The sequence below is a fragment of the Phodopus roborovskii genome, unplaced genomic scaffold, assembly GCF_943737965.1.
Source record: "Phodopus roborovskii unplaced genomic scaffold, PHOROB, whole genome shotgun sequence".
Taxonomy (NCBI): Eukaryota; Metazoa; Chordata; class Mammalia; order Rodentia; family Cricetidae; genus Phodopus; species Phodopus roborovskii.
In genome coordinates, this window is record NW_026126525.1 from 328,816 (window position 1) to 348,106 (window position 19,291).

The window sequence follows — 19,291 nt, forward strand, 5'->3', positions numbered from 1 at the left end:
CTCTCACACACACACTCAGATGTTAACAAAATATGAGTGCTAACCCACCTACAGTTGTCAGCACTCCATTATTCAGTGCCTCTCCTGGAGACTCACTTAAGTGTGGCTTCTCATCAGATGACCTGTCTCCCACAGTTCCATTTTCTTTTGGCTCATCCACATGACCAGTGGAAGGCAAAGGCTCCATACTCGAATCTATACATCTACTAGTGGGTCCCACAGTAGTAGGGCATGAAGAATCCTTCCCTGCCCCTGCTTTTGAAGGCTTGGCTCTGGCTTGCACATTGAGGTTTGCACTGAGTACCTTGGGCCTGGCCCCCGGGGCCTGTGCTTCTTGGTTCCTGACTCCTTTTCCATGCACCCAGTCCTTCTGTCCTGTTGCTGCCACTCTTTCTGGTCTTCCTGCAACTTTGGATAGATCTTCCAACTTTGTAGTATCATTGCTTTCTGTCTGGGGCTTTATTACAGCTTTAGCCTTGCCAGAAGCATTTTTCCCCCCAGTTTTCAATCCTTTTGTCACTTTGGATATTTTTATACTATCATTATGCTTGAATGCTTTATTCACACTATTTCTGTTAGTGCTGGATGTATGTCCACATGCTCCTAGTCCATCAGATTTCATGTTATGATTAGTAGACAGATACGTTCGATATGGATTTTTGTTGTTTTCCGCCCAAGGGTTTTTTTTTATAACATCAGCATCAGACTCTTGTCTCCTTCTCCTTTGCTAAAAAAAAAAGGGGGGGGGGAATGAGAAAAACCATATGAATTCACAAGTCTTTCTTTGATATAGAATATTTTATGCTTCAGTAAAGTTTTGGTTTAGCTTTTCATCATTGTTATTGAGACAGTGTCTTTCTGTGTAGCCCTGGCTGACCTAGAACTCACTTTGTAGACCAGGCTGGCCTGGAACTCGCAGAGATCCAACTGCCTCTGCCTCCTGAGTGCTAGTATTAAAGGCGTACGTTCACCACCAATGCCCAGGCAAGTACTCTTCCATGGAATGGCACAGCCCTAGCTTTTAAATTCATATTATGATTTTGGATCACTCAAAACGTTTAAAATTCATTTAAAAATCATTTTCATAAAACCTTTGAGTTTCTAACTAGCTGAAATACAGTATTAAATGTTTATTTAATTTGTGGTATTATAGTAGAATTTAATCCCTAAAGATTCAGGCTATCCTAAGTATATAACACTTGAGGGTTTGTGAAGCCCATTCCCAGGGTCCATGGTAACGTTTTTTTTTTTTTTTTTCCCCCATTATTTTACTTCAGCCTTACACAGTAACCCTGTGGCTATCTTCATTTGCCAGATAATAAACTGGGTATTAAAGCAGACATGTGACTTACCCAAGGTCACATGCCTGGAAAGGACACAAGTGGGACTTGAGCTCATGATTTATTGCTTAAAGGATGTAGTCATCTACAAGGTATAATCTGAGGGATGTTATAAAAATTTTCACCATAAATTCTTCAACTCAAATGCCAGGAACTTTCTCATTAAACATTTAACCCTCTGCACTAAGAATGATTTACTTTTGGGAGTCCTCATTAAAGCAAAAGACAAATGCTTCTAGAAATACGTACACCTGGAAAGCTGATGAATTACAGTTCTAGCTATCCAGAGTCTGTGGAGGGAAAGATCCAGAAACAGCTGAAAAGGAGGAGGAAGAAACAGGAGGGCAAAGCAGACTCCTCAACCATTCCCTGACCTGACCTTGACAACCTCAGAGGTGGCAGGAATTCTAGAATAAAGTGTTGTAAATACATCAGCATATGTAAAAAAGGGTTGACTTTTTCTACCCTTAGCAAAGCTGAGTGGGATTGTAGGGCAGGGCTTATATTGTCTTTCTCTTTTATAATTAACCCTCTTTCACATTCTACAACATACTGGGGGTCCAAGAATGTTTGCAACTGCTGTTAAATTAAGCATGTTCTGGTATATCGTTCAAGGCTTAATTTCTAAATACAAAAAGTATATGAGAAAGCTGACTCAGACAACATACATGTATATGTACGTATGTATGTGTATTAGACAGTAAATAAAGGCTAAATGTAGGATAAGGCAAGGTATAGTGCTATGGAATCAGCAGATGGTTGTGCTAGCTTTGGCTTAATGGGCCTGGGATATTTTGGAAATTTTAAGCATATTTTGTCTGCAGCTTTCTCCAGAACAGTGTTCCAGAATTCTAAGTGCTGTAAATGATTCTTCATTTTCTATGTTATTGACCAAGTCTTAACTTGAAACATAATATTTTCTCTCTCTTTCTCCCTCCCCCCTCTGTGTGTGTATGTCTCTCTCTCTGTGTGTTTGTGTGTGTGTGTGTGTGTGTGTGTGTTTGTGTTTGTGTTTCAAGACAGGGTTTCACTGTGTAGCCCTGGCTGACCAGGAACTTGCTGACCAGGAACTTGCTCTATAGACCAAGCTGGCCTCAAATGCACAGAGATCTGCCTGCCTCTGCTGGGATTAAATATGTGTGACACTATGCCTGGCATATTTCTCTATTTTTACACTTAAACTTAGCATGCCTCACCGTAAGGCCTCGTCCCTATGCTTAAAACTGATCCCACTTAACTCACTGTACCCTATCTCTGTGTACTTTTAACTGTTATGCTCTGGGTAAATTTATGTTTTATATGAGATAAATATATATCCTTTAGAAATTTCAGATTAATACCATACAGCGCAAGGATTTGATACATATGCATTTCTAGGCAGCCTTAGACTTACATGTTTTTATAAATGCACAGCCAGCTGGAGGTGGTTAACACATTCTATTGACAAGAATGAAAAATGAGGGTCAGTGCTCTACAAGGACGCCCACTTCTGTTCAACATCTTTTCTATTTGAGTGGTGCTTCAAGCTTCTTTTGAGACAAGATTTTTCTATGGAGTCTAGTTGGCCTTGAACTCACAATTCTCCTGCTTCATTCTCCCTAGTGATGGGATTACTGATGTATACAAACACATCCAATTTATAAATGTAATCAAGACAGAACAATATGAGTCACTATGTATCTAATAATTGCCAATTCATGGCCACTTGTTTTGTTTGTACCCACCCCCATTTTACTGAAGCAAGCAACAACAATTAGAATGTATTGTTTTGCTGACTCAGCAGCAGGACAAGGCCCAGCACCCTTGGGGTAGATTTCTAGCACTACAAACAAAACAAACAAACAAACAAGAGCAGGTTGTGAGGAATCACAGAGCATACTTCGTAGGACTAAGAGGAGTCTAAAGTTTCCACACTCACATAACTGGAAATTTTAGGTGAGAAGGAGTTCAAAAGGGTTTTTTTTTTTTTTTTTTTTTTTTTTTGCTTGTCTTTTTTATTTTGTTTAAAGACAGGTTTTCACTAAGCCAGGCTGGCTTCGAACTGCATCCCTTTCCCAGGGCTGGAATTGCAGGAGTACATGAGTACTCTTGGCCTCTGAGGGGGCTGAGGATGTGACACACACCAGACTATGAGACACACCCCAGAAAGCAATCCTAAGAGGTTTGCTGAAAAGGCCCTCATGGTCTCAGTTTCCAGTCAGAGATTTTAGGGCCTGCCATTAGCCAAGGGGGTTATATCATGGCTGGAGAAGTTGTAGTTCCTACCTAGTGGGTTATTAGGAAGGAAACAGAATTCTCTATCTAATTTTCATGGGCAATATGTTTTTTTTTTACATTCCAAATTAGAGTGCTCAATGAATGAGTCCATATTATCATTGGAATATGCATGTCATAATTTTGTACTTACATAATTTACTGATTACATGAATATCTGTGTAATAGCATTTAGAAGGAAGGAAAATATATATCAGGGTATACTAAAATAATCACATCATTTTTTAAAAAGAAAAGATAGGAAAATTGCCATTTTAATGTTTTTAGTAATGTGCAGTCACATTACTCTATGACACAGTGAATCTCTAGAATCTTGTCATATATTCACTGGAAGATGGTCTAAAAACAGACCTCAAACAGGATCATAGATATCTAAACAACTCCTGGTTTACTGAAATAGCTCCAATGTGTTATTTGCCAAAAAAAAAAAAAAAAAAAATTTTAAGGAAATGAAAAAGGCATATATTTCCTATACCAAAGGAATAATAGAAATTTACATCATTTAAAATGTATATATTAAATGCTAAATTGATTTTTTTAAAACTCAAAATTAATTCTTCTTAAAAATAGCTTTAATTAACAAAATATTTAAGTTGAAATACAGATAATAAATATAAGTAGTGTCCCCTTGGCCTATGCAGTGCAGGGCATTTACCTGGACCTGTGCAGTGCAGGACATTTATCTGGGAGCTGTGCTGTGCAGAACATTTACCTGGGAGCTGGTGAGCACAGGCTTCCTGCCAAGTCTTCGGTCATCACCTTTGTCAAATGCAGCTGTGGGAAAACAAAGCAATGTATTTCTATCAGAAGCATTATTATTACCAGAGAATTCCAGGAAAAAATAGAATGCCAGGAGAAAATGCTAGATTTTGATAGACTTAAAAAAAAAAAAAAAACCAACTTGCAAGCAAATCAGTATACAGAACAATTTATTATCACATTTTAGAATAAAGAACCCATTCTTCAATCTTATCCTCTGTTCCAGAAAATTTTATGTTTTTAAAGTTAATAAATAAAAATGTAAAATCAGATACATTCATTTAAAAAAATCCAGAATTTTCACAAGCTATAAATTTTTAAATAAGTGCTTTCATTTAGCTTCTAAATTTAAAAAATAATATTTTATGAATAATTTATTATGAGAAAATACTCAAAAACCCTAAAAATACTCTGTGAAATAAGAAATATTTTCTGGCTTTACAGATTGAGTATAAAAGAGAAACACACGAAGTTCTTCTGAGAACATAGCAGGAGACAACCCTGAAATTTATCCCATTCTCACTGGTGCTAAATAAAAATTCACTTTGTAAGTTAAGTTTATGAGGGAATTATTGGGAGACTCTTAAAACAACAACTGGAACGACACTAGGAAAATATGCAGAAATAATGTGATTCGAGGTCTAACGTCCAGTTTAGATTTTCAAAGTTTACAGGGCTTGAGGTTTTGTTGTGAAGGAATGTACCGACACCCATAATTTCTCAAATGTGTTTTATCAAGCATCTTCTACAATTTGGGTTCCATGGGATGCATGCTACATGACAGAGCAAAGACAGATTTGTAGCAATCAAATGACTGCACAATAATTCATAGAAATTAATAAAAACTCTCCTCAAATCTGTAACTCTGCAAAAACACGAGAGCAAGGGCGAACCACAACAGTAATCACACAGGAGTCAGGGTTCACTACACCTCAACTTATTTAAAACTCAAGGTTACTCTGATGCAACTTAACAAAATGAGTTACCACTGACAAGACAATGTGTAAACTTACATAGATTTTTAATTAGTACTATGAAAGGTTAAACAACACTGAAATTCAACTTAGTTGTGAAATCCCCTAAAAAAAGAGGAAAATAAAGTTTGCTACCAATCAGAAGCAACCTCAAAGGACCCCCCAACTGAAGGGATGCTGCTCTTTGCTTCTTCACATTGCAGATTTTGAGAGAAAAGCTACCATGTAAAACTCAGCACAGAAAAGTCACAAGGAAGAAGGGTTCAATTTCTAAAGGTTTGATGGCTTTTATTACATGACAAAAAAGAAATATCTTTGAAGATTGCTCTTTAAATTACATCTAGTTGCTTTAGTAAGTAGGTCTCACCATGAATATATATCTCTTAAGAATTTAGGCTTCCATGTTTCACAGCACTAAAATGTCTGTTTCATTTAGCTTAATGTAAAAAAAAAAAAAAAAAAAAAAAAAAAAAAAGTAGAGCTGATGAACAGGCCAGTGTTATTATCTGAGGCACCTGCTTTAGCCTAAAAATAGTCATGAAGCCATTTTAGTTCCACACCCTCAAAATTCTATTTCAATATTTTTAAAGCACACACACTTTCTGATAGACAAACATCTTTTGTTTAACGCTAATGTTTCAAATAGGATCTAGTAAATGTCAGAGATGACGGTGCAGCTCCCGAGGGGCCCTCCACAGTAGCACACACTGCATCTCTGACCAATCACTCGTGAAATGAAGCCATCTAATCTAGGCAAAACCACAAGGAAAGGCTCCGTGAAAAAGATGGGAAGCTTTGAGGTAAAATATGTTTTCACAGGAGAGAGAGTATGCCTGTGATCTGACTGTACAAATTATATCCTTTTACACAACTAAGCTCTTCACAAGGATTTTTTTCTTTTTAGCAAATTTGGCTAGAATATTGTAGACAACATATATGAGGATTAAAAATTGCTAATTACAGACAAAGGAAATTAATTTCATTTTCTAGGAACAGCAGATAAAGCACGATTTCTCCAAGCAGCCTAATACATCATCACTAGTTTTGGGTAGCACTCCATTACTGAACAGAAGCTCACAAATGCTAATTAACCAGGATTCAGAATGCCTTAAAAATATCTGCTCTCTCACAAAGATCACAACAGGAGATGGAAAACTTCGAAGAGTAACATACCTGCTTGGATTTTCTGCTGATCGTCAATGTGCATCCGTTTCCAGCTTTCTGTGTGACGAACAGCATAGAAAGACTGAACCAGGAAGACCCACAGCTTATCACGCACAGCTTGGATCTTGCACGTAAAGCCCTGTGTTCCAGCAACAAATCAGCAGCTGGTGAGAGCCACATTGTCATAGCAACCAGTCATTATTCCTTACCAATGATGTCATCAGTTACATTGCTAAGATTATCGAGTACATGCTATTTATGAAGGCTTACTCATTAACATAATTTTATGGTGAACATGAAGCTAAAATGCTACTCTTTAAACCAAAAATGATTTTAAAATAATGGGTTTTGTATGAACACCTTCCACAACCTTTCATATCAACTATGACATGGCAAGGTCAAATACTCTATAATAATGTTGATGAAATATTTTATTATTCTTATAGAAAAATACCAATAATTCATAATTATCTATTGTCACTGATTAATTGCATTAAAAGTGATATTTAAATGTTCATTTTTCCTTCTCAATCTAATTTAAAAATAAGATTTGTTTTGAGAAAAAGAAATTGCTAATACCATAAAATAAAAGGCACTAATGATGAAAAATACTAAAATATACATTGTATATATGTTTACCGTAATTATTAGAGAAAAATACCAAAATTACATTGTGCCAGAAAATTGCTATGTCCCAAGCTTTGCTCAGAGTTAAGGAGCCAAACTGTCTAATTCTAAACTTTTATAAAAAAGTTAATTTGAAAGCAAACATAATTGAAAAAAATTATTAGAAAATTTTCCAAATAGATACAAGAAACTGTATCAAGTCCCAAGGTATCCAGTACCCAACTGCAATGACCTGTGCATTATTTAACTGTATGTATAACTTAAAATCTCAAGCCGTTTATAATATTACATATTTTAATGAATTTTGTTACATTCAGTACCATTTCCTTTGTACTTTCAGAATTCAGTAATGTGTCCAGAGCCATAAGGAGTGAGCAACTATTTTCAGTGGTAATATTGTCTTCAATTGCTTTAAAAATTTTGTCCAACAGATGAGCTGTGCTGCTCATTGCTTGTGACTACAAAACACAGAATGTGACATGTAAAATATACAAGAAATACAAGAAATGTTAAAGTCTAGTGTAACAGCAGTACAACTGTCACAGCTCGATACATAACATCACTGAAAACACACCTGCTTTCCCTTTTATGTTCAAAGACTCCATGAGCAAGAATGCCTCTGCCCCATACACATGCAGACGCACACATACAGACACATGCACAACACACACACACACACACACACACACACACACACACACGCTCCTGCACAAACACACAATTTTTGAGAATATAGCCTCATAATAAGAACCTAGAAATAAAGACTGCAGTTGTATTCAGTGACTAATTTTAGAGAGTATGAAACGAGTTTTAGAGAACCATCATCGTTACAACTTGGGTCTTTACAATGTGGCCATGGTGACTGAGGAGTAGAGCTGGCCCGAGTGACAATGTGCCTTGCCAAGGCACTCAAACCTGTCCCTCCTGCTTTCTCATCTGTGAGCCAAAAATCCTGTCCACTGCTGCTCCAAATCTGTTGCAAACATGCCATCTGCTGTGGCATTTACTCGTCAGAATATTTTAATCAAAGGCAATCTGACTTTAAAAATGTTTATGTAATTAAAACCAGAACACCAAAATAGGTCTAAGTGGAGCACACGGTAGATATGGTACCTGTAAGAGTAGAGTGAAATTTTCAGTCTCAATGATTTTTGAGAAGTTTTCTACAATAAATGCCACACACTCTTCTTGAAGCTGAGACGCCATGGACAATGCCACTTCTGTCCACTTTACTCTGGGTAAACCCATGATTAGTCTGTCACTTTCCATCAGAAGAAAAGCAGCATTCCTATGATTCTAGAATTTAAGAACATTTGGAAAAATTAGGTGATGTTCCTATTCATCAAATGACTTTGTAAGCAAATCAAATCCTTTACATTCCTTGGGATGTTTCCTGTAAAAAACATAGTTGCCAGTAGCTATTACCTTTGCAACATCTACAGAGAACTATGCAGAGTGGGCCCAGCAGCAGCTAAGCCAATAGCTCCTTGTAGCAAGAGGAGTCATGTTAGAGAATATCAGCCAAGGATCAGCCAGTCAAGGCCTACCACTTCAGAAATAACAAGTTATACTTTTAAGCCATTTAGTTGTGAGATGGGTTTCTCACACAATGACATGGAAGATGGAGTATTTAGCATGGATGCTGTATGTTCTTACTGAGAACCTGACCACAACAATGTCTTCCCTGATCCTTATACTGTTACCACATTCTTTTTATACACACTATCAAAGAACCTATCCCTTTTCTTTAAAGCACCTAATTCAAATAAAATTATTCAACTATGAACATAACATATGTACTATATTTGTTCAACATCTGGTTCTGCTCACTACTGTACTGTAGGGCCCACTACAGAACTGGGTCAAGATAGAACTCTATGTTCATTAGGTTTTATTATTCTTAGGCTAAACAGGATCCCCAAGTCACCTACTCCAAGGCTCAGGAAACATCACTGAAGGGGGGGGGTAGAAGAATATAAGAGCTGCATGATATGGTCATGGTACTCATGAATTCACAGCATCTATGGCTGATTGCGAAAAGCCAACACAAAGCTGGACCCATAAATATTCAGTCATAGACAAGGGAGGGGCTCACAGTGCCCAAGCTGCCCAGGGAGCAACTGATGGTTCAAGGCTGCCGGAAGACAAGAGGTCATGAATTACTCATGCTTCAGGACAATACCCACACAGGTAACCCTGGGTAAACCCAGTGGGTTGCCAGGTTAAAAAAACAAAAACAAAACAACATGAAACTGGGATGGCAACTTGGTGAGAAGAAGGACAAACTGGTGGTGGGGTATGAATACAACCTAAAAGTATTATGTACTTGTTTGAAATTGTCAAGAAATAACAAAATAGACACATGAACAGTACTCTTTATATACAAGGCGCTCAATATTTTGTTATGTAATAATCAGTTAATTACATATGACAATATAATATATATGTAAACAGAGATATAGGATACATTTCTAGATATAAAGTTGATGGGTCAATACTACTTGTCTCGAATTCTACTAAAGACTGAGACTGAGAACTAGATCACCAGGAAGTGACCTCAGGATCACTTAACTATGAGGAAAGCCAGACACATTTGCTAGCTGCTTGTTACTCAGTGTGTGACTTGTTAGAAACAGAATCCCTGACTCTTCCTTTCACTTAGTGAGCTGAAATCCACACTGCAAGTCTGTAGGTGAGTTTTATGGATTTAAGGTTTGAGAAGCACTGGTATAGTGTTGCTGGTCCTAATGGTTCCCTCGGGGGAGGGGAGAGAAGTCTCCAAGTCAACAACACAGACCTTGGGAGCCAGGTGAAAGGAAAACAGCAGACTCATTTATTTAGGAAAGGACACAAACTTATACACTCTCCCAGCACCCAGGTGTTCTGATTTGTTGACATTGCATGGTTGCCCCTCAATGGTTGGACAGAATCAGGACCATTGACAGCAACTGTCAAACTCCAGGCTGGCTCATCCCTCTGCCCAGTAGACCAACTTCTTACAGTACGGTCTACTGGTATATTCACTAAGAAAATGACGGAAGCTCACCTCTGTTGGAACTTTCTGAAGAATCTTTCCCCTTGGGGCTCAGCAGAAAGAGTCAACAAAACAAACAAACAAACAAACAAAAAAACAGTTCTCAGCCTCTCCTGGAGAGACACAGAACTGGAATGGGAATCCGAAGTCCTAATTTTGATGAAGGTCTTGCCTGTCAACCTAAGTCTTCTCTGAGTGACAACGGGTCCTAGCATCCCCTACTCACCTGAAGGCCAGTAAGAGCACAGTTAGTCACCATAGGCTCTCTTGGCTCAGTGTGGACCAAACACGGAAGAAGTTGGACAGTGTCCAGTGATTCAGCTTTCCAGGAGTGATGTCAGTCCCACTGACTGAGAATACTAATGAGAGTTAACACAGGCTACATGCCTAGGGCTCTCCAAGACAAAGAGACAAAGCTAACTAGCAAGAAGACTCATAACAACAAGAAGATCACAACAACATCACTTGATGGGCTGACAAGTCTCTCCAACAGAAGGCCACTCCATGAAAACCAGGAGAGGTGCCCGTTTTTTCTAACACAATAGAAAGTCAAGGTTGTTTAATATGCAGACACTAACACAGAGTTAAGGAAAATGAAAAAAAAAAAATCAAGAAAGTTCTAAACAAAGAAGCAAGGCAGGTTTCCAGAAACCAATCTAAGTTAAATGAAGAACAGGCACCTGAGAGATAACTGAAGTCAATTCCAGACCACAAACAGAGTGAGCATTATGACAAAGTAAGTCAGACACCCTATAAGGTGTGACTGTCCCCTTACGCTACAGTAAAAGGAGCCTAATGAATTTTTATTCTGAAAAACATAGAAGTTATACTACAGTGCATTCTATCAAATCCACAAGGTGTCACACCCAAAGAAACACACCTATCATACTGCCTGTAATGCTAAAGAGCTACTGAGACTTTGGTGTGTCAGAGTCTTTTCTGGTAGGACCTTGTCTCAATGCGGATGGCTGCTGACATCAAGAGAGTGCCTGATGAAGACTGGGGAGACTACTAAGTTCTTAAAATAAGACAAAAATGAAGTTCACTACACTAGCTTTTCCTTCCAAGAGAAAGGCAGAATGTGATGCTATTTCACCAAAAAGACTTTACATTTAACAACAGAACTTTTAACCTTTGAGTCAATACTCTCAAACCCCGAGAGAAAGAATTAGCATCTCATGGGGATGAGTCCCCTAATTGGTTATCCATTCAAACGTGGTCAGCCCTGAAATCATATATTCAAACCACACTAAATGGATTCAGAGGTTGTATTTTTATATTTATGCACTTATGCATTTCTCCCCATTCCCTGTGTATGTATGACAATAATAAATGAGGCCTTCAATTTAAGGAGGAGTGAGGGATAGGAGACACTGGAGTAGTAAGAAGGAGGAAACATGGGAGGGGCTAGAGAAGAGGAAAGTGAGGCAATTATATTTTAATTAAAGAATTTTTAAGAAAACACTCTGCCCCTTTCTTACCAACAACATTTATGTTAACATTTGAATACTGTGTCATTCTAACACTGTTCACAGCATCTTTATTAGTAGATTCTACCTTAAGAACTGACTTTCAGAGCTGGGTATGGTGGTACACATCTTTAATCCCAGCCCTGGTGAGTCAGAGGCAGGCAGATCTCTCAGTTTGAGGCCAGCCTGGTCTACATAAAGAAAAGTTCCAGGACAGCCAAGGCTACACAGAGAAATCCTGTCTTGAAAACCCCCAAAAAGGACCAGCTAGCTTTCTTTGCTCACCTTAAAAATAAGGTAGTACCATGATACTGCAGCAAATCAGTCACTTCTCTAGACTACTCATTCATTAAAGTAGTACCATGAGATTGTAGTGAATCAGTCACTTCTCTAGACTTGACTTTTCATTTCATTCCTCTTATTATTTCTGCCACATCTGCATTTATTTACTTCACTGAGTTTTAAATCCCCCAAATCATTCAGCCAAGAGGACTACAGCATGTTTCTTCCAAATGTTTGCTAAATCTGTGTTTGCATACTTATGTGTATGTGACACAGTCAGGTATACATACACAATAAATCTTTTAAAAAACAACAAAAAAGATAAGCAGCAATGCTTACATTACAAAAAAAAAAATTGTGGTGTGCTGAGATTACAGGTAGCTGCCCCTTCACCCAGCTTCTTTATGTGGGTTCTGGGAATCAAACTCGGGTCTTCATAACTATGTGGCAAACATTTTACTAACTGAGTCATGTCCCCAGCCCCTTGAATACTCTTAATGGCATCTAGAATGAGAAATGCTTTCCCAGAATGTTTCAGTGTCCTTTGCCCAGGCAGATACATCAGAGGAGTCATTATGTGTGACAAGCATGGTTTTATAATCCATACTTCTTAAACAATACAACTTGAAAATAGGAAATACGCCTTGATTCCTAGGCCACAGAATGATTACTGGATTTGCAAGCATAAAAACATTAACCCATCACATGTCTCCATGAGAGCTTTTGTGTGAACAAGTACCAAATACATAGTCAATGAGTAGTATTAGGAAAGAACTCTTCTTTTTTGAGGAAGACATCTCTACAGTGAATTTAAAATATTCATCAAATCACACTCTGCACAGACACCACCTCAGACTTTGTTGCTCCTTTTACAGATGGATCTCTCTGAGTTCAAGGCCACCTTGGGCTCCACAGGACTGATTCAGTCTAAAAGAGTAAAAGAGCTCAGGCCTTTAATCCCAGCACTAGAGAGATATAAAATATAGGAAAAGGGTCTTCAGTAATCAGTCTCAGGATTCTCCAGCCACACTGAGGATAGCATAGCAGTCTGAGGTTTGGTGGATGCCAGGATTACCTTTCAGTCTGAGGTAGAGGTAAGAGCTAGTGGCTGACTGCTTTGCTTTTCTAATCATCAGCTTGAAGCTTGAACCCCAATATCTGTCTCTGGGTCTTTCACTTATCATGCTATAGTGGTATGTTTTCTTGGTTGATAATTGTGTGGGAGGGGCCATCCCTGCACTAGTAGTCCTGGTGATACAGGAAAGCAGGTTGAGCAAGCTGTGGGGAGCAAGCCAGTAAAGCAGCACCCTTTACAGCCTCTGCAGCAGCTCCTGCCCTGACTTTGCTCAGTGACAGACTGCTGTCTAGAAGGGTCCTCCCTAAGTTGGTTTTGGTCATGGTGCTTTATCACAGCAATAGAAAACTAACTAAAACCCCAATTCTGTGGTTACTCTAACTGGATATAGACACAGAAGGAAATTCAGGATGTAGACTTTATCACGGCCAGGCAAAAGTTACAATACCATATAACCAACCCCTGTCAATCTGGCACCTGAATGTAACTCTGAACATATTTTTCTCCCCAGTGGGAAGAGTAAGTCATGCTATTTCCTAAAATGACACAGGTATCAATCACTATTCAACACACTAACCCTTTTCTTAACAGAGAAAATAAACATCAAAGTCTGTGTTTATGCCATGTGTAATACTCATTATTGTCCACAAAGACTCAGTTCTCAGGGCCTGCTAACACATAAGGGGCACAAAGTGAACTGGTACCAGCATGTCCTAGACCTAGGGCAGTCAGAATGTTCAACTATAATCAGACAAACAGAGGGTGTGAATGCTGCACGTGTCCTAACTACTGCTCACTTCTGGAACAATCATTTTTTCCCTGTTTTTATAGTCACCTTCCTCCATTCCTGATTCCACATTGCTTTTGATTTCAGTAGCTGCCTCTGCTGTGTGGAGTTCTTAATCTGGCAGAATGGGTCAGACCTTCATTGCTAAAAATTCTGGGTCCTATTGTCACTGCTCAGAAACTGTTATTGTTTCCTACTGATTGGGTGTACTACATCCCAGATGTGTCTAGATGTAGTCTTTCTTATTCGCACTGGAGAGTGGCAGCCTGATATCCCCTAATAACCAAGCTACTATGATATCTTTATGCATAGATTTACAAACCAGCTAGAGGAAGGTTGTCTCAACTACCAGGTAAGTAGAAGCCGACAGAAGCATCATTCTCTCTGGCACTAAGGTCTCCAGACCAGCAGAGTCCAAAGTTGCAGAGAAGAGAATCAAAATTTTGCTAATGGCTCAGTAGGACCAATTCCCCATAGGACCATTCCCATCCCCCAATCTTGTTTTCTGGATACAGGAATTTTGACAACAAGAGAAACAGCACCTTAAATCCCGACTTAGTACATACTCTATCTTGGAGACACAATCTCAACCAGGGAAGGAAGGCACTGCCACCTAGCTGGCACTCTAACATATTTTCTAAAGACACCCTCTATTCTACCAAACTAGTAGTTTCAGGATAATAGGAATTAATAGGATAAAAGTCAATGAATTACACAAGCATGAGTTCATTGTTTTCCTTTCTGTGATGTGAATTTCTTAATCCTGTTGTACTGTGTAGAATACAAAGATGATAGATAGGGAAGTCTATATGTTCATGGATCCTAGTTTTAGCAGAAACAGTGAGCTAGGAAGGTAAATCCTGTCCAGAGTAAACATCTATCCCAGCAAGAACCAATGTATCTTTTCCATGAGATTCAAGTAAAAACCAATGTATCTTTTCCATGAGTGATTCTAGTAAGAACCAATGTGTCTTTTCCATGAGTGATTCCATTTAAAAAAAAAAAAAATCTTTTCCATGCTTGTGAAATATATCTTTTCCATGCATGGTAACTGAATCCCTTGGATAGTGATACCCCTGAGAAGGTTCAGTGTTATGTTCAGAATCACCCTGGTGATGTCAGTTTTCCTGTGCTGCTGACTAGATGCACAGTCTCCATTTCTGGAGTCCTTATGCAGTTCAGCCTATCTGAAGGAGGCACTTTCAAGTGCTGGGACCTCCACTTTGGCCCTGAGTTATCTGAACTGTGACTCTCATCTTGCTTTCACAGAAACATTAACATTCAATCCTGCACTCAAATCATTGAATAAACGTTCTGATGGCACACATGAAGCATTTAGATTATACTCACTAGGGACTGGATCAGCATGTTGAGACAAGTTTTCTGAATTTCAGGAGGTACATTTGCAAAGCTTCTTTCTGACCAAAACCTTGCAAAATGGCTTATAATCCAGCTGTTAAAATAATCCAAAAATTTTAAAGTTTTCAATCATATAAGCACATATCAATCATATATTATGATCAACCCTCAATTTTATGGGCTCTGAGATGGACTTAACTATATTCACTTTCAGAAATGTAACAGGCATGAGGTCATCATGCTCAAAGATAAACACTGGAGAAACCTAATGTTGATCACACAGGGGTGTCTCCTCACATACCTACTTCCACACAGAAAGCTAGGAGTGGGTGTTACTAATAACCCAGTACCTTTGCTATATGTATAGCCAGACCTTGCCCAAATCCTCCAGAAATGTCAATCCCAGACTTTCCCTCCTTACACTTTTATCTTTACCTCCCAGGTTATAGAATCCATCCTTGGGGGATGTCACATGTCCATTATAGAGTGCTGACCTCTATGCTATCTTGGTCAGAGACCACACCAGATTTTAGGTCCTTAAGCTATAAAATCCACTCCTCATGATCACATGTACTTTGTAGAGGAGTTTCTAAGAAGTCACACCTTAAGCTTTATTTGCACCTAGAACTAGACTGATTACTACCTAGAAAGTCTTTTCCAAATTGCACTGTGTTTAAATATGCTTATGACTCCCTAAGTTTGATCCTGACTTAAATTAGGCTGAACATAGTTTTCATTCTCACCTCTTCGTGGTTCGTTTCTCTGCCTGCCATGAGGCTTGGGACTCCCGCAGAAACACATAAACTCATGTTGGTTATGTGCACATTTTTACATAGCCATGGTTCGTCTTCAATGAAACTGACCCCATACATCTTAAGTAAAATCTAAATCCATACCTCTTCTCAATTGGTACAACTAGTTAAGCACTTGAACTGTCTTGAAAAAAATAGACCAAGACTAAAATTGTCCACAAATGTTGGAGAGTAAGAGTATATATTATACATACATACATAATACGTACATACATATCACACACAATAATAGTGGCACTGCATAAGGTAACTTACTTCATGCAGTCAGCAAAAAGACTTTCCACTCCAACTGAATGAGCAATAATTAGGCATTCTAGAATTGTTGCCAATGTTCTTGGAACGGGCTAAAATTGACAGAAAATATCACATTCAGTCTTTTTAAATTACAGAGGCTGAAAGTATGTGGTTCATAAAGAAAATCTGATTTACATACTTAAACTATAGGATAAATGCATATAATTCAAGCTTGACAAATATGAAATTTCACTTTCTGGAGATCATTATGTAAAATTAAACAATCCAGACTCAGAACAGTAAGTAACACATGCTTTTTCTCACATGCTGATGCAACTTTAAATATATACACATCTGTGTGTAAGTGTGGTGTGTGTATGCACACACGTGTGTGTTTCTGTAGGACATCAAAATAGAAAGGATGAAGAGGACTAAAGGAGGGCAGCAAGAGTCAACCATTCATAATGGGATGTATATGGCATAAAAGCACTAATGTCAATTAAGGCTCCTATTACAATGCATACAAGTCAAAGCCACCAGGCTCCTCTGGGCTGCAACCCACCCCACCCTCCACTGATCCCCCAAACATCCAGGCTGTTCCCCTTTACAACTATCTCCTCACCAGAGCTACCTTATAACCGGCCGGCAACATTTTCCTTGCCTTTGGCTACCCTCTCTGTCCCAGAGAGGTAGTCATAGAAGCTGTGGGCTCCCCCTAATGAGGGATAGCCATGGAGTGGTTTTATATTTCTAATAAACCTTTCTTTTCACCCAATGGGAGGTCTAGTTAGTTGGTTTCACAGTGCCCTCAGTTACACCAAACAATTTGAGAAAATCAACACTTATTTGATAGTTGCAACGGGGAGTTTATAGAATACTAAAGTCTATCACTACAGTGATAGACTTTAAATACTTGCTGCTCTAAAAGCAGAACAAAGCTTCTTTTAAAAAAATGTTTCCTTCTAAAATTGGGCAGTAATTTCAAGCTTTTAAACTATGAACTGCTATTAACTTGGCTTTTCAAGTGTTAAAGTATTACATTAGTGTTTAAAAACTGAACATAGAGCTTGGGAATTTAGCTTGGTTGGTAGAGTGCTTGTCTGAAATTCATAAAGCCTTGGGTTCAAACACTAGCACTGCATAAACCAGGCATGCTAGCATATGCCTGCAATTCCAGTCCTGAGGAGGGGAAGATAAGTGGTTACTCTTAGCTTCACAGAGAGTTTGAGGCCAGTCCAGGCTACATGAGATCCTGTCTCAAAAACTAATAAATAACTGAATGTAAATATTTTGTTTTGTTCATTGATGCTTTTCTTTTTAAATTTTATTTATTCTTTTATCTTTATGTGTGTGGATGTTTTGCCGGTGAAGGCCAGAAAATGGTGTCAGATCCCCTGGAGTTGTAGTTATAAGAACTGCCATGTAGATGGTAGGAATTGAACCCAGGTCCTCTGAAAGAGTAGCCAGTGCTCTTAACCTCCGAGTCATTTCTCCAGCCCCTTAATACTTTTCTTAAACAAGATCCCTTTAAGTAATTGATACTCTAGGTTTTCCTAAAATCAGAAGTTACCATCATTATATACATTATTCTATGAAATCAAATGATTTGACTTTCCAATCCACCTCATAAGAGACATAATCCACCTCATAAGAGACATCCAAATCAGTAAAATGGAAGGGACTTGCATACATATACTTGACAGCCCAAAGCACCCAGATGTCTGAAAAAAACAAAGTGTGCACAAGAGTTAAAAAGTCTACAAGTCCAATTTTATTTGGGAACAACCAGCCCTATATAACACAAAATTTCCTATTAATGTACAACAAGAACAATTTCTATTAAAATGATTAAAATAAAAACTGTGCTGATTACCAAGTTTTTTTACAGACAAATGACTGGTCTCCAGTCATTTTCAGAACCTGTTTATGGAATTTGAGAAGACATATATTGAAATTACTGATTAAAATATTATTTTTAATTGTAAGAAACAATCAGAATGTAAAGCCCACCTTAACCCTACTTAGGAAGTCCAAATACGTTTAACTACATAAAATGTTGGATAGCAAATTAATGAAGTGACTAAAACTAGATTTAGTAGATCTGGGGCCAGCCACCCATCACATATATCCAAATGCGCACTACTGTAGAATGTGTTATTAGAAGTTTATGATATTTAAGTCACTGTGATGCATCAATGAAGTCTAATGTTACAAATGGTAACATTGAACACTTCATTTATAAAGATAGATATTAAAGTCTATAATAGCAGTAGTGTTTAAGTATCAGCACAGCAGAAACAGGAGTCATCTCAAATACTCAAATCACAGCAACAATCTACAGTAAGATGCTCCACAGGATGGCATGCCAAATAAACAAACTACTCCCACTTAAGTGCTAATCTTTTTGGTTCTTAGTGTAATGACCAGGTTTTCACACCGTTGTGTGAGGTATGCTGCCCTCAAACCCATTACAGTGTCAGCAAATGATCTGTGCAGTTAAAAAATACTAAGTGGATTAGTGAAAGTGTAATTAACTCATATGCTGATGCATGTGTTGAGAGGCAAATGTGTACAAAGATTACTTATAGAAGAGAGTTTATAATGTAGATGAATGCAATCCCTTCTTATGCAGAGTTTACAATCTAGACAGATGCAACTGCTTCTTAAGCAGAGAGTTTACAATGTAGATGGATGTAACTGCTTCTTATCAGTCTGAGCTCAGAATGGAGACTAACACAAAATATTTTTTCCAAACTATTACTTTAAATATCACCTGCCCAAACCTCCCCTTCCCTGCAAAGTGCTGCTTTAATATCACTGTAAGATCTGACTTGAGCTTTTCCCTCCTCTCACGGGCTTAAACTATGCCTGGGGAGATCTATAATGTGGAGTAGACAACTGTTCAATCTTCCATTTTGGGATTAACTCCCAAGGAAGTGGCCTGGCATAGTTGTGACCATTTCATGAGATTGAGCAGAAACTAAGATGGAAGAGAACTGTCCTTGACTTTAGTTCAGAGAGATAAAGTTCTGCCCAACATAAAAACTGATTCAAATGTTGTTAAAATAACCAAATTAGAAGTCAGACAATGGGTAATATTG

General features: G+C 38.2%; 1 protein-coding gene across 1 annotated transcript in view; it reads right to left on the reverse strand.

The window, feature by feature from the left end:
- Positions 1-19,291, reverse strand: part of Btbd8 (BTB domain containing 8) — a 55,686-nt gene that overhangs the window by 7,521 nt on the left and 28,874 nt on the right. Inside the window, exons 8-14 of the mRNA XM_051198388.1 lie at positions 16,212-16,300; positions 15,136-15,238; positions 8,252-8,434; positions 7,459-7,596; positions 6,521-6,650; positions 4,327-4,388; positions 49-727 (exon numbers count right to left, since the gene is read on the reverse strand). Of these exons, the coding sequence (XP_051054345.1) occupies positions 49-727; positions 4,327-4,388; positions 6,521-6,650; positions 7,459-7,596; positions 8,252-8,434; positions 15,136-15,238; positions 16,212-16,300 (1,384 nt within the window). The remainder of the gene's footprint in view (positions 1-48; positions 728-4,326; positions 4,389-6,520; positions 6,651-7,458; positions 7,597-8,251; positions 8,435-15,135; positions 15,239-16,211; positions 16,301-19,291) is intronic.